The 16,294-nt window shown below is 38.7% G+C and overlaps 1 protein-coding gene across 1 annotated transcript in view; it reads right to left on the bottom strand.

Annotated features, from left to right (window-relative positions):
• Positions 1-328: 328 nt before the first annotated feature.
• GPALPP1 (GPALPP motifs containing 1) overlaps positions 329-16,294 on the bottom strand; it is a 17,474-nt gene continuing 1,508 nt past the window's right edge. The window contains exons 2-8 of the mRNA XM_064714528.1: positions 12,039-12,183; positions 10,948-11,043; positions 7,034-7,142; positions 4,371-4,505; positions 3,980-4,144; positions 3,460-3,558; positions 329-1,343 (exon numbers count right to left, since the gene is read on the bottom strand). Coding sequence (XP_064570598.1) covers positions 1,125-1,343; positions 3,460-3,558; positions 3,980-4,144; positions 4,371-4,505; positions 7,034-7,142; positions 10,948-11,043; positions 12,039-12,183 — 968 coding nt within the window. The 3' untranslated portion in view covers positions 329-1,124. The remainder of the gene's footprint in view (positions 1,344-3,459; positions 3,559-3,979; positions 4,145-4,370; positions 4,506-7,033; positions 7,143-10,947; positions 11,044-12,038; positions 12,184-16,294) is intronic.

The following is a 16,294-nucleotide window of genomic DNA, read 5'->3' as shown; positions in this document are numbered from 1 at the left end:
ATTTGTGACAAAGGGTAAAAGCACAGGTCTAATTTTAAATTTAATTAACACAGATTTTTTTAAAATTTTAAATTTAATTAAAACAGAATCACAGAATCATTTAGGTTGGAAAAGACTTCCAAATCATTGAGTCCAGCCTTTGAGTGATGACCACTGTGTAGACCAAAGCATTGAGTGCCATATCCAGCTGTTTCTTGAACACCTTCAGGGATGCTGACTCCACCACCTCCTTGAGCAATCCACTACAAGGTTTAACAACCCCTTTTGCTGCCACAGAAGAGGTAAAGAACTTTACCACAGAAGAGGAAAAGAACTCTAGATATGAATGTAGACTTTTTAAAATGTCAAATTTATTTCCTTCTTTACAGAAGAGCTGCTCTGGTCTGCAAATTAATGGACAAAATAAGTCTTATTTTGATTTTCACATTGTATGTGCTTAAAAAAAGATGGATTTCTGATGACAATCCCTACAAATTGAAACTCAAATTAGATTTTCTCTTCTCATATACTACCATTTTACAACCAACTCTGAAAACCTTCAGGTTTTACTACTCCTGCTACCCCTAGCTCTTTGTGCTACAGTACAGAAACTGTACTGCGTACATATAAACCTGTATATATGTACAGACACAGAATCAGAGAAATAAAAGCACTGGGCGAATGTAAAAGCTGCCATTTGAGTTTATACTCCCCAGCAGGAACTCCAGTCAAGCAATGTTCTGCACACAGATGTAAAAGGGATTTTTCCATGGCCTTCACCTCAGGCTCAGAAAGCGGATCTTAAGCACGGCAGGAAAAAAAGCAAAACTGCCAACTCCATTGCAAGATTAAACCTAGAGCTCCTTAAAACCTACCTATTTTAATTAATTATTTTTATGTGAACAACAAAAAACATACATATCAAAGCTTTAAAGTAGCAAATTTATATTTTTTTATAACAGGACTTCCCTTTGCTAGTTTAGTTTCAGTACAGATGATCCTCCCTAACAGAGTATTTACAGACAAGGAAAAATAGTTAAACATTAGGATATTTATTTTGGATACAAATATTTACAGAAAAATACTTATAAAAATTAAGTATTCAAATTTTAATAGACTTCAAAAAAGCTTAATGCTTTCACATCTTATAAAAACATGTTGCCTTTACTGTGCTCAAATTTACTATTCAGATCTCTGGATTTCTTTATAAGAGCTTTCTTTTGTGCTTCATCAAAGCGATTGACTTTGAGATCCTGCTCTCGGTCAAATGGCCTTCTTTCCTGAGGTTTGCTCTTTTCTTCAGATGCTTTGTTCTTCAGCTTTTTCTGGTGGATGTCCATGAGAGACTCTGACCTCTTTGACTCCTGGAAAAAATGGGGAGGAAGAGGAAGTAAAATATTAATAATATGAACAACATACAGAAAATTCAAATTGAAAGACTGAAGTCAGGAAGGCTAAAAATTCCAGAAAAAGAAGACAGCTTAGTAACTGTATATAGAATGATAAATTTAGCATACATGGAGTAGAAAGTAGAAAGCCTTGGCTAGGCTAAAATAACAATAATTCACTGATGTAGATGGCCACAATTTTGTAGGTAGCCATGATGTTGTTGAATCTCCGCAGACAACACAGATAAATTATAAACATATTGCAAAATAAATATAAAAGTTGCTCTGACATTATTGGCAGAATGAAGACACCATGTCAAAAGAAAGATCTCGAAGTACAGGCCACGTTTCCTATACACATCCCTAAGCACCTGGATTTGGTCACTGCTAGGGGCAGGAGCAAGCTAGACACCCTTTCAATCTTCCATGGAATATGATGGGTTTTTACATGTGTGCTCCTAACTTTGAATCATCTGTTGAAAGCCCACAGGACAAAGTCACAGGCTTGAGCTGAAGCATGTGTTTTGCCAACTCACTGGCTTCAGCTGCATTTCTCAGAGAGCATGATCCAGCTCAAACACAACATAAAACTACAGCTGATTTCACATAGGAGCAGGATTAGCTCTCCCAAGACCATGAGGTCCCTCATTTACTCAGGTACAGTGCATTTGTGTATCTAAACCAATTCTCTCATCAAAAAGTGCAAAAGTTGAGCAGCTCTGTTTTCTCATGATTTTCCTTCACTTCCTGTGCAAACACTTACTACATTACACATGCAAATAATAACTTATGCATGAATTAGGAAAAGATTCTCATGGAAATTAAGACAATACTTATTCATGATGCAACTGTGCCAGCATTGACAAAACTGCACCAGAGAATGTATGTTGTATCAGCATTGAGAGAAGAAACTACTTTAAGAATGAAATCTGTTCTAGTGAAGTATCCTTAGTAAATGTCAGTGGAGAAAGAAATAGGAAAGAATAGAGAAAAAAACTTTAAAAGAAAAATAGCCACAACAACCACCTGAAAATCAGAAATGAGATTTAACAAAAGAGAGAAAACAAATAAAAAAACAACCCAAGAAACAATGTTCTTAAACTTTGAAACAACTCCACGAATCTTAGAAACAGCAAAGGCCTGTGCATGTTTTATTCCACCAATGGCAGAAAGCAAAACCCATAGTTTTACATGAAAATTATTCTACTATATTCATAGTGACAAGAGAAACAGACACTAAAGAAGAACCTTAAGACAGAATGCTAATAGCTCTGGATTTGCATGTCTCTAAGTCAGGAGAAACATATCACTTAATAAACTACAAATAAATTATCACAAGTTAAATTAATTATCAGATAAACATGTAAAATAAGCCAAAGATGTGATTTTCAAGTTAATAGTCCTCTCAAGAGACAAGATGCCTTCTGTAGGAGTTCAGGCCATACATCAGGGAAGAACTGGAAACAGAAGCTGTAAGGCAGGCAGTGGTCCACACTCTTTGAGGAACAGGGCTGACTGACAGAAAAGTGAGAGGGAATTTGACATGGAGTTCAGATTTCTAGTAATCAACATCTGCCTGTGAACATTATCTGCTCCTATAGAGACTGAGAAAAACTACATGTGGTGATGTTCCTGTAATGAGTAGTTAATGTAATTAATGACAGGGGGTAATTAATGCAGTGACCTGCTTAGGCCATCAACCCTTTTTTAGGTTAGTGTATATGTTGGCCTAAAAGTTAAACCTGCATTGTTGTTTTATTTTTGGGATGTCAGTAATTGGGTGAAGCAAGCTAATATTTGAACTCAGGTCCCAGCAACCATGTCCTGACATGAGAATGATTGAAGGAAAGCACCATCTAAAACTGAGGCAATATACACAAACCCAAATTCTGTCACTTTGCAGAGGACCCAATCCTGTTCTTGTTGATGTTAATGCCAAGCATTTTAATGTCTTAAAACAGCAGTAGGTTTGGGCACTAAAAGGGAAAACTGTAGTGGCATCACCATGGAAACCAGAAGCACTAGAAATGAGAACCAGAAGAAAAGTGAAGAACTAATGGAAATAAAGGAAGTATTTTGTGATTACACTTACATTGTATGAAGACACCTGCTCAATAAGCCTCTTGTCCCTCCCAGATAATACCATTTCTTCATTATCCTTACTGCTTGACTTTTTTGCCTCTTCTCTTTCCTGGTGAGTAGAAGAAAATCACATGCTACAGTAATCAGAATGTCTGAAGTAAAAAGCAAGCAAATCTATATCTACTTTAATTAAATCTGGAGGGTAAAGGCCATGACAGAGACTATCAGATATTTTCTGCTCAGCTTGATGGGAGAAGAAACTGGACATGCTAATTGGAAAGTCAATGAGCTGATACAGAGTATCTGACTACTACAAAAAGGGAGCAGAAATGAATGCATATCATTGATATATAATGCTGTTACTTCATTGCCTTTATCTTTAAACCTGAATTAGTAAATTTTAATAACAAAGAAAAATCTGGGAAAGAAAATTTCACCGATCAACCCACAGTATCTTTACTTTGTTTTCACAGAACATCAGTAACACCTACTGCCTGCAAGTGTATATGAATAAATAAATAAATGCTCACCTTGGCTTTTCTCTCTCTGTCAGCTGGAGTATCTGTCCAAATAGATCTATCACCTGATTTGTCATCAGCTCGTCTCTTGAATGTTCTTGGGCCAAATCCAAAGCTTTTCAGCTCAGGTGGAAGCTCTGTCATCCATGATTCTCTGGTAACTTGTTTGGGTTCATCCTTTGCAAAAGAAGTAGGGGTGGAGGAAAGAGTGAAAAAAGCATAATCAAAAACCACTGCCTGAATCTCTTGGCTTCCAGCAGAAATCACAGACTCTTTTTCTTTACCACCTGCACACACATAGCATCCCAAGTAGAACTGCAACCAGGTTTACACAGAAATAGGCAAAGAGAAAGACAAATGCACTCCAGCAACAAAATACTATAAATTAAGAAATCCAACTCACGCTGTCTGCTGCAGTAAGCTTTTCTTTCATTCTCTGAGCTCTGCGTTCAAACTCTTTAGCCACATCAGACTCCACTGGTCCTTTTGCAGGCATTGGGCCTATTAAATTGTCTTCATCCTCGCTGCTATCTGTCAGCTTCCAAAAATAAAACATTTCTTTCAAACACAGTGCTAAGAGCATCAAGGAACACTTCAGCTCTATAGAATTACAATGACTTTGTCTAGAAGAGCATATAAACCTAATGTAACGCATTTCCCACACAACAAAAACCTGGATTAGAACTCCAGATTACACCTGTTTTAGCACTTGAACACGGATACTTTGTCTCCATTTTGCCAAAAGCAGCATCTCTTGTCTGAGGCAAGACTGCTGGTAGAGGCAGTGGCAGCACACAAAGCCCTGCTGCTTTACATTGCTCTGCACACAGGCACGCAGCCTCTGTGGCCGTGGGTGAGTTTGGAACACACAAGCATTCAACTTCCTTATTTTGGGCTTTACCATCACCAGCAACACTTGGATGCATTTCCCTAATAAAGATCACAGTTTCACACTGCAAGAACTGTCGTGAGCTCAGATGCTGTAAGGATGTCAGAAAGAATGGAGTGCAAGGTAGGGTACTGGTGGCACACATGGTACTATGCTCCTGCAAGTACAGCTTCTCCAACTAATCCTTTGGCTCTGTTATTCACTTCTTCGATCCCTCATGGATCCCTTCAGGAGGAATTTCTTCACTGCAAGGGTTATCAAAGGTGATCAAAGAACAGGCTGCCAAGGAAGTGATGGAGTCACCATTCCTGGAAGAGTTCAGAAAATGACAGCATGTGGCCCTTAGTGCCATGGTCTATTTGACAAGGTGGTGATTGGTCAAAGGTTGGACTCAATGATCCTGGAAGTGTTTTCCAACTTAACAATTCTATGATTCTGACATTGCATTCTAAGGAATTTTTTGAAGAAGGGCTAAAAAATTATATTTGTTACGGACTAGATGCCAATAAAAATCTTTCTACTTGCCAGGGGTTGTACAAAGAGGTCACTGGTGCCTCCCTCCAAGTTCAAACAGTACAGATGCGGATAGAAGCAATACTAGACAGAAAATTGTGATGCCACAGTGCCCTGGGTGCAAAGCTAAGGTGCCCAATATTTAAAAAAGTGCAACAATATCTACAAAAGTGCAAAGATTTTGCTACAGTCTGACTGTGCGTGATAAAGCAATGGGAGTAGGATGACAAGGCTGTGTAGTCAGGAAGCACAAATTGAGAGTACACAAGGTGGTGATTCATTAGATTCACTAAAGCAAAGTGAGGAGTCAGCATGCCTCTAAAGATGTACTTGAATACAAAATAATTAAATACATTTTTAAAAAGCCAACAAGAAATTACTCATATTAAAAAATAAGAAAAATAGTATTATTAGGAAGAGGTAACAAAAAGATAACTATTAGGGAGAGAAAAAAAGGTAAGTTCTGTAATACCTGTAAAAAAGCTAGAAGATGTATTTATGAGAAGAGAGACTTTTTTGTTTGCAAAATATAAAAGCAGACAGCAGACATCTCTGCCTCAAGAGATTTGTCACTATGATAAATTGCTTAATCATTATTTGGAGTTATAAGACGATGAGTACTTCAGAAATGTCAGATAATCTTTCTGCACGATGAATTACAACACCCCTCACTGTAGGAGGCTGGAGAATTATATTCTTTGCAACTGCTAACCAAAAAAGTGAAGTTTCAGAGCAGTCTTTGCATCCTTCTTTCCTAGTGTGTCTAGCATCTCCCATAGTATCTGGGAGTTACTTGCAAAAATGTAAGTGTTTTTAAAATAAACAGAATAACCATTAATTCTCCCAAGGAATTAACACTCAGTTTAACACAGCATGAGAGAGATTCACTTGCCTAAGCATTGGTATCCAGCACCGTTTTTGGTGTCTTAGTGTCTCCTGCCTGACGTAAGAGGTGCTGCTCAAGAAGGGTATGACCTTTTCTTAAAGTGCTACTCCCTACCTGCCAGGCCCTCCCACAGGCAATTTGGATCCCTCAGAATGGTGCTGAAAGCCCATGTTCAGGGAGTTCAACCTTCCCCATAGCTGCATTTTGTCACACATCTTGTTCCTCATTGTTCTTTAGTAGCACATGCATTATTCTGCAACCAGAACTTCTACCTAGTTTTTACCTAACAAGACCAGAAAAGTCAAAAATTGTGAACCTTAAAGACAAGTAAGTGTCATTGTCCTGCACCTGACTCCCAGTTACAGGTATTGTCCTGCAGTTGCTAAGAACAATTTAGTGACACTGTAATGCCATTCTTGATTGTATTCTTTTGGATAAACTTATTTAAAGGTTGTAGCCACCAGTAAACATCTTTAAGGAGGTGAAGATGTGTTTTCTGCCTGCAGTTTAGGATGCCAAGATTGCTTGTGTTCAGTGAGTGCACCATCTATTTAACAACAAAAGCAAAACAAACCAGGCCAGTCTTTTTTGTTTCTTTTTTTTTTCAAAGCCTTATTTATGCTCAAGTATTTGACTCCAGCAAAAATATGCCAGACACTTTATGGTCCAAAATTAAACTGTCATCCTGAGAAGTATCTGGTAGTCTCTTTCAGGCTGCAACTTGTTTTACCATTTCATATAGCTTGTACTAAAACAAAAGGCCTCTCTTTGCACAAACCTGGGGACGGGATTCTGATGGAACAGACGGTCCTATGAAACATCTGCTACTTCTGGTGTCCTCTGAAGCTTTCCTAAAGCCAGGTGGTAATGCAGGACCTATAATGGGCCTTGACAGCGGAGGGAAAAAAAAAATTGTTTTTTCAGTTGAGGGGGAAAAATCGGTATAAAAATCAAACATCAATGAGAAGTATGAGTTTCCTTCCTCCCCACACCAAGTGTGCCCCTGTGAACACATACTGTAGAAATAACTGAATAAGAGTGCCTCCATTTTCCAGGAGAACCTGTGCAGGCAGATTTGATCCAAAAAAAAAAAAAAATCAGAACCAGGAAAGTTGCAGCATGTAGTCAAGGAAATCCACTTTTTTCTTCCTTAGCTTCTTTCACCAGATTCAAGAGCAATGAAAGGTGATAAGACAAATATACATTCCTCCTTCACAATCAACAAACCCAATTTCCTTGTTCTTGTCTTGCACCTCAGTTTCATTGTCCTTTAATAAGCAGAAACAGTGAACTGCTCTGATTTTATTTTACCTTGGAGTGGGAAAGAGAAAGAAAGTTTTGTAGTCCAGGTAACTTCACAGATTTGTTTTTAAGCAATAGCTCTGCAATAAATGGTAATCAGCTGTCTCCACAAATACAGAAAGGTGAGAATCTCTTTTCAGTGGTGAAAAGACTACTACAAACTGAGCTCAAAGAAACGGTGCTTGCTGTATTGAAAGTCTTTTGAATGCGCATTCCTCTTAATAATCCACCATGATAGTTTTAAAGCTAATAAAAACTAATTAAAAGCTTAAACAACTGTCACCTGAAGACACATCCAGGTGACAGTATTCTCAGAATGTAAGAGGAGACTTTGTTTATTGTGACCTTCAGTTGTGAGCTTTAGGTTATTAAATGTAACAACACCTGAATTGAATTTGCTAATTATGGCCTTTACTCAATCCCACTTAATCTAATCAGGACAGCCCTGCTGTAGTGATATTGTTGCCAGGGTGTAAAGAGCGGAAATAAAAGACTCCCTGAAGAACCAACCACAGATACACAGACATGAGCAATAAATATGAGCTCAGGCCAGGACAAGGCCACTGGTGAGGTTTTGAAACCAGAAGAAGTCTGGGTTAATTTTGAAGTTCCATCTCCACCTAGCTGCTACAGTTTTATCTTCCTTCCTTCCCGACTACTTTCTTGTTAAGACCATGTTTTAAATTCCTAATGTAATTTAAAGAGTTTAAACTTATACAGATATAGCAAAAAGAATCTTTTATTTTAGTATACAAGTACCTTTAATCTGCATGGAGAGATAGAGAAATCAAACTATAAAAAAAGCTCTCTCCTGAAATTTATTTATATGAACATCTCTGTGGTGGGCTGTATCATTGCAGCCTGTGAAAAAGAACCAATCCCAAATGCTCTGTCTTGATTCTGTCACAGCTCAAAGGCCCTTTAGGGAACAGAAAAGTTGTTTTCATATCCTTCCTTCCCATCCTTTCCATTCTTTATGCTTTTTCTTTTCCACTACATAAATATCTCTTCAAGTCTTTCCTCAGCAGTACAGAGTTGACATGATCCTTGACAGTTTCCTGGATGTCCAAAGGGTCTCTGAATAGGTGAACTGAATCTAAATACTAGTAATATTTTAACTCTGATAATATATTTACTCTAATATTATATTAACTACTAATAAATAACTGGTAAACACATTTTACTGCTGTAGGTAACTTCAGTACCGGTACCATGTCAAAAAATACCCCCAAACTTATGGACTAAGTGTTAATTTAAGGACTATTGCATTTCATACATGGCAAAGACTGTTCTCCTGTAGCTGGACTTGGAAGTCCTTGCTAATGCACATTTCAAGATGGGTGTTTCAGCATTCTTCTGATGTATAACATAAAATTTTTTAAGATCACCTTCACTCTTTACCTTGATGTGTGAACACTTCAGAAACATTTATGAGTGCTGCACTTCTACCTAACACCGATAAACAGCAATATAATCTTCAAAGTTGAAGGAAATCTTTTCACATATATATATTTTATGCTGGAATGATTCAAACCATTTTCAACAAGCTGCAGATTGCCACATGAGCTGCCCCTAATCATGAACACGTTGCTTTGACAAGTCTGGAAAAGATGTAAGAGAATAAAAGCTTTCCTAAAAGAACGAATATGTCACACAGAGCTGACAAACAGCCTGTCCCTACACTGAAACAAACGACCTGCATTTGTTTCAATTATTCATGGCTCAGTTGGCAGCTGGCAATCTGCTCAAGGCTAAGGGCAATGCAGCAGGCAGACAGCAGCATTGTGTCTGCGCCCTGCACGGCTCACACGCCTCCCAGACTCCCAGGTGTGCGGGGGTGGAAGGCAGACAAGGCTCTTCCCACACATCTCACTGTTCCCACCTATTCAGGGAATCAGGCTGGGTGCAAAACAGCTCTCCTCAATCTGCTTTCTCAGTGTGTGCTAGGAGCAATTGTATGGTGAGGTAGGGAAAAACAATACAGTGAGTGCCAAGTGCCTTCTACTGCTTTAATCTATTGCAGACACAGAGCAGACTCCTGCCTCAATGTCACAGAATATTCTGGGTTGGAAGGGAACCACAAGGACCATCAAGTCTAGCTCTCGAGTGAATGGCCCCTTCCTCTTCCATTTTGCCATGAGTATTCATGTCAAAAATCAAGAAAGTAAGAAGGCTACCTCTGCTGATATTAGAAGTTACAAACATTTATTTTTTTAATAAAGATTACATTATTTTTAATGACCTGCTATATTTTATAATTAAAATAATACTTAGTGGATACACAAGAAAAAGTAAAAAAAAAATTAGTTGTTTATGGGACCATCAAAGCACCAAACGATCCCACTGAGCATGATACCCACAACTACAAAAGAGTTTTTTGATTACAGCAAAGTGTGACCAAATGTACATAAGAAAGATATTTCCAAATAACCTTAGTTACATAAATTCTTGCTTAGTTACATAAATTTTATGCTGCCAAGTATCATAAAAATTTATGCAAACTAAAAAAAAAAAAAAAAAGAGGAAAGAACTTTGAAATTTCTTTTGAGATGGTATATTTCACACATAGCTCAACAGTAAATTGAGACACTTTCCTGGAAATGAACACTCATACCTGACAGGCATGTATAATTTTATCTACCAACTCCAATTGCTATGAGGAAGATAAAAGTGATCAAGGGACTCTTGTACTTCTCATCAGGAAGTATCCCCTTGGAAGCACCCATTCCACTATGGACTGTAATTTCAAATTATAGAAGGAAGTGTCCAGATTAATGTGAAGACTAAAAGGCTGTGAGACACTGTTGAGTTCTGTATAGAAATTTGGGGGGGGAAGTATTTTATAACTGTAAGCAATCAAATGGAAAACTTCCTAATAGAGACCATAAATAATGTTTATTTGTGTAGACCTGACAGCCTCTTTTCTAGAAACCTACAGCGTTCATAGTAGTTTTGTACCTGGAGACGTGAACAATAACCCTTGAGGCATTAGCAAAGGACATGATACTGCACCACACACGAGGTAACTGCCCCAGTCCCTCACAGATCTGAATGAACAGCACAGAATTACAGGTCCTTGTACCTATCATTTGTTTTTTCTCCACTGATCTGAGACCTATCAAAAGAAATGGAGGAAATTTGACATCCAGAATACATCTCAGAAAATTTACATGAGTTCTTTTACTCTCCTTCCAACCTGGCCTAGGAGGGCTGGTGCTCTGTTTCAAGGGAATGCTGTTCTTGTTCTCAGAACATGGAGGAAGTATTACCTCTAATAATCTCAATCTCCAGTGCACAACTGAAATGTTCTGTAATAGTGACACAAAACATTTAATCTAAAATAATTGTGTTTTGAGGAAAAGAATCCAAATATAATTCCATTTTAATTACCTCTCTGGAGAATCATCTTGTTTTTTAAATCCAGGTGGAAGAGCTGGCCCAAAAAAGCCATCATCATCATCATCTTCATGAGTTCTTTTCGGCTTTCTGCAAATACAGATTTCACTTAATAATTACCTTGACAAGCATAGCAATTATCTATGTTTTAAAAAGGAAAAAACCACATAAAATTATTTCATAGGGTCTTCTCTACTAAATATCCTGCTGTTACCATGGAAACAGTGCAAAAGGATCCAAAATGATTTGAAGCAATTAAAAAATTGGGAGTATAAGATTCACTTCAAAAACGTTCTGACATTTAAAAAAGAAAAAAAAATTAAAAACAACATTAAGAATGCTTTTGCTGTAGAAAGAAGTTTAGTATAATGTTGAAATACCATTTTCTAGTCACAAAGTAATTTAAAATTCAGTACTTTCCCCATTTTTATATGCTGTCTGCATTTTGAGTAGTATTTTTCCTGTTCAATTCTAATTAGCTGAAAAATTATTGACTAAGAAAACAAGAAAAAAAATGAATAATAATTACTCTAGCACTCATTAAGATGGCATAATGGCCTTCAAGTCTCTTGTACAAGGGTTAGAGCAAACACACACAAATTCTTTACACAGCAATTGTGAGCAACCAACCCAACAAATGAGAGTAACTGCAGACTCCTGTTACTTGCTAAACAATTCAGTTTTTTTTCATTAGAGTTGACTTAACTGAATGCATAAATCCATAAACAGGTCCTATGGCCTCTCAAAGAAAAATCAGTATACCAGAACCTGTGCAAACCCACAAGTAACAAATACTAATGCCCATGGTAAGTGGTGTCTGTCCTTAGCATAAACACGCAAATTTGCAGAACTAAAACAAAACATATAAATACAGAAATCTGGCTGCCCCAAATAATTTAATTACACCATAGGATGTCAAACAGGTCAGCTGAACATTTTTGGCCATGGAGAACATGGATTCAAAAGTTTTACCCAGGTACAGAGTTTACATTTTTTTATACAACATTGTCCCTTCTTCATAAATTGGACACATTACATTTGCAATACAATTTGTAAATATACAAATAACCCAAAAACATACTCACTTGGGTGCTGGATCTCCTTCTGTCTCCTCTTCAGAGTCTCTGTTTGTGTCTCTGGGTAGAGGAAGAGATTCTGAGTCGTCATCACTGTCAGGAGTTTCTGAGCTACAGCTGCTTTTGTAGTCTGGAGGCAGTGCTGGTCCTGCAACTGAACATCCAGAGTTATTTGGGATTGAAAAATCACAGAATGGTTTGGATTGGAAAGGACCTTAAAAATTATCTAGTTCCAATCCCCCTGCCATGGGCAGGGAACCTTCTACTAGACCAGGTTAAATAAGGATACCTACCAAATGTTTCAAATAAGTATGATCTACCACGGCATCTCCAAAACACATATTTACTTGGATTTAAGCTTATTTAATCACTGCTCTCTCCAGCATTTAGAGAAGATATCTAAACAAATTTCTAAAAGCTACTTCTTTCAGCACCTTACTTCCATCAACAACCTACCCTGAACTGCTCTGACTTAGAACATTACTGATCCATTACTACATAAGCATCCTCTGGAACAGGACTAGAAAGCCCTGATTGTGTAACAACTAATGTACAATGGATGTGGCATAAACCAGTATATTTTAAAGAAACACTTTTATTAAAGCATTTGAAGCTTACTAGTGAAGAAACACATCATCTGTACATACACAGCGCGGGAGACCATAAATTATTAAATGGGAGCATTTGTGATCATAAAGTATTAAATTAATTGCCAGCCTGCTTTGGGAATGGTTTAATGATTAAAGTTATTACCAGTTCAGCAAAATGTGAAGAGCATGGACAGATTTAAGTACTCTGCTGAAAAAGGGATGATTTAGGCATTCAGAAAATGAATTCAAAGAATTGTTGCTGTCAGAAGGCCAGGGCAGTGGATGGAGCTCTCATGCTCCAGTAAAACCTTCATGCTCTGGGGTAATATCTCAGCAGAATTACAATTCAGACACTAACACTGCTAACGGGTCTGAGCTGCTTCTGGCACTGTGCCCACCAGCAGACACTGATTTTTAGAGATTTATTTGGCTACAGCACCATGTGCAGTGCGTCCAGAAGCAGCATAGCCATTGACTCAAACAGCAAATGCCCTCCAAAGAAGACCCCTAACACAGATACCGTCACAGGCTCAATCAACAAGGAGTCAACTGGAGCAAGCAAAAACCAGCAATGGTTCCCAGGTAAGAGGCCTTCCCAATCCAGGGCAAGGCACCATTTACACAAACACAGTGCAAACAGCCCACGTTCCCAGGTAATGGAGATTTGATTCTACTGATGATTTAGCATCCTGAGACACAGACACCATTCCCCCTCTTAATATCTCAAGCACTGAGTACAAGACTGGCAGGACAGAGAGGTGCTTTGGTGAGGAAAAGACATTGTTCCCTTTATGAACAGTCAAGGGTCAGATGAAATGATAAATGGTACCAGGAAATTAGATCTGCAGTTGAAGAACTACAACTTTTTGCTAGTACAAAATACAACCTAATGCATATGATGGTTCCATTGTTAGCTGACAAAGGCTAGGCAGAAATCAAGTCCTTCGAGTGAGCTTCACAAAGCTTTTAATCATGTTTAGCACAAGACTAGTTACAAAGCACCCAGGCACTGGATGCACTTCTTTATTTCCTGTTTAATCGAAAAGACTTTGCCTGGGACATACAAATCCATTTCAGCACTAGGAAGGAAAAAAAAACCAACCAACAAACCACTTCTTACACCCTGAAAAAACCAAACACAACACCCTAGCCTATAAAGGTAAAATAAGTTCAAGATGAAAGAAACAAACAGATAAATGATAAGCAGGAATAAAAACTGCTATCAATAAGTCTCCTCTTCTGGTATGAAAAGCACCACTTGAATAAAAGCACTTAAAGCCCAAACAAAAACCTGCAAAACTGCTTTCTGCAGCCACCTGGTGCCCTGACATCATGCAAGCAGACTTCATTTGCTCTAAATGCAAAAGAAAAGACTTGGAGTGGAAGGAACAAATGCAGATACAATTTGATGAGTCTGATACTAGAGAGGAAGAGAGAAATTAGGAGTAGCTTTGTGAGCTGCACAGATCTAGTAAAACCAAAACTGTTTAAGGAAGGACAGTGGTCCCACTGGCATGTTGTTCAACACCAGGGCTAACACCAATACTTTTATCCCAATTCCTCTCTGTTATGTTGGCAAAACTTTGCATGGGCTATGCAATAAGCTGGATCAGGGAGCTTAAAAAGCATAAAAATAACACTGCAAAACACAGCACTCCCCTGAAAGAACTATTTGTTAGTGGAACTGCAGCCTAAGCAGGACAAGCAGAAATTAAACAGAGACTGAGACTGACTAATGAAGGGAAAATGGCATTTAAAGCCTGAGGAAGAAAAAGTCATTTGACATGGTGAAAAGAAATGGAGGGGAAAGAGACTTGGGATTAAAAATTAATATGATCATGGTACTGACTGAGACTAACAATCAGCACAGGCAAATATACAGCTATGGATCAGGATGGTTTGGGGAGCCACAAGAAAGAGCAGAAAGGTAGGAAAGCAAATTGCTAAGCATAAATTCTGTGAGCAAAGAAAGAAAAGGGTGAGGAGGGAGGCCAAGATCTAATCAGAAGTTTGTAAAATTCACCAAAAGCCACGGAAAAGTGGAAAAATACAGACGAAAGGAGGAGCAGAGGAGAGCTCAAAGAGTTAGGAAACTAAACCTAATGAGGTGAGGAGGATAAATGGATGTAGCAATGGCAGAGCAACAGAAAAATAAAGTAACCAGAGCTCAGAACAATTCAGAACAGAGCAATGGGATAAAAATGTATGTGAAGAAAATGTTTGGGATAGTGAGGAGTGAAACAGGACCAAGTGAGACTGAAGTGAATGTTTCACAACTACTAGAAGTGACCCATCCCACTAATGAGCTGGCTCTGGTGACTATCTGCCTGAAAATTAGTCAATTCAATTCATAAACCAAATTAAAAGCTACTTTTTGTTTTGTTAGGGTTATTTCTGCTGTATTTGGGGACTCTGAGCAAACTACCACACCATCAGACATGTACTGGGAAGCTCTCAAGGACAGACAAGGCCTTTCAGCTCCAGCACAATGGTACATCAACTCAGACATATCAACACATCCATGTGTGGCCTCAATGCTGAAACAGACCAAGCTCCCTTCTGTGCCTCTGGCTATTTTTAGCCATTCCCTAGCATCTTTCCTGCTGGTACAAGGACAGCCCAGAGGCAGGGACAAATGGGCCAAAGGAAGTACAATTCTCCCAGCAGGAGCACAGTTAGTCCAGCTTCAAAGCACCATCGTGAAGTGAAGAATCAGCAAATAAGTGCATCTCATGGGCTGGACAATGGAGAAGGTAAAGGATTTACTAGGGATGAGCTTTGGGGTCTGTCCAGCTACCATTTGCTTCCACCCTGCTCCTGATTAAGGGTCACAAAAGTATTATTAACAACCTCTCTGACAGCACAGGCAATGTGGTTTGTCCCATGGTAAGAACACCAGTGGGTATCATGGGACAAAGTGTCTGGATGCTTGTATCCAGAGGGGTGGCAGAATGGGGCTCAGGGGGGCTGAGATCTTTGCTACTGACTGTGGTGCTCATCAACCTGCACAAGGGTAAAAATGCTGCTGGATGCTGGGCCAAGTAGTCTCCCAGGGCTGCAGACAGCTCCCAGGTGGATTGTCTCCAGAAGGAATGTGTTAGCAATAAATCTGATCATAATCATACATAGTCACTCTCCTATTTCTTGTGTCTGTCTGAGAGCCTTCTCTTGTGCCTGAGAGTCTTCTCTGCCACAGACTGCTCAAAGTCCTACTTTCTTGCTGTTGGGAGACAGAAACTATGAAAGTAGACTGAAAAAAACAAGTGCTCTTCAAGAAAAGCAATGAGCAGCTCAAGTATCAGTGAGACTACTGTGACAGGAAAAATATTGGAAAAGCTGCTCAGCTTTCAAAGGTGAAGCATTTCTTAAAATAGTTAGAACACATAGGAGAAGTTGTTACAGAACAAATTCTAGGCCCATTTGACTCAAGACCCAGCAAGTGTTGCAGCACAGAAGGTGCTGGTGGCAGGCACACCGTGTGATTTTTGTCACTCCAGGTGCAGGGCTCCAGATGGAGCTGCAGTTCTGTACAGCAAAGTGTGTTATGCCAAAGTACTTGTCTCCTTTCTTCCTCTGCACTGCAGCAGTCTGCCTCATGGGGTGAGCAGGGACACTATGCTGCTGTAAGTCAAAGTCAGAAAAAGTTTGTGAAAATTATAAAAACAAACAACCTGC

This window comes from Zonotrichia leucophrys, chromosome 1 (genome assembly GCF_028769735.1).
Source record: "Zonotrichia leucophrys gambelii isolate GWCS_2022_RI chromosome 1, RI_Zleu_2.0, whole genome shotgun sequence".
NCBI lineage: Eukaryota > Metazoa > Chordata > Aves > Passeriformes > Passerellidae > Zonotrichia > Zonotrichia leucophrys.
Note: the sequence above shows the minus strand (reverse complement) of the source record. Positions and strands in the feature narration are given on the sequence as shown.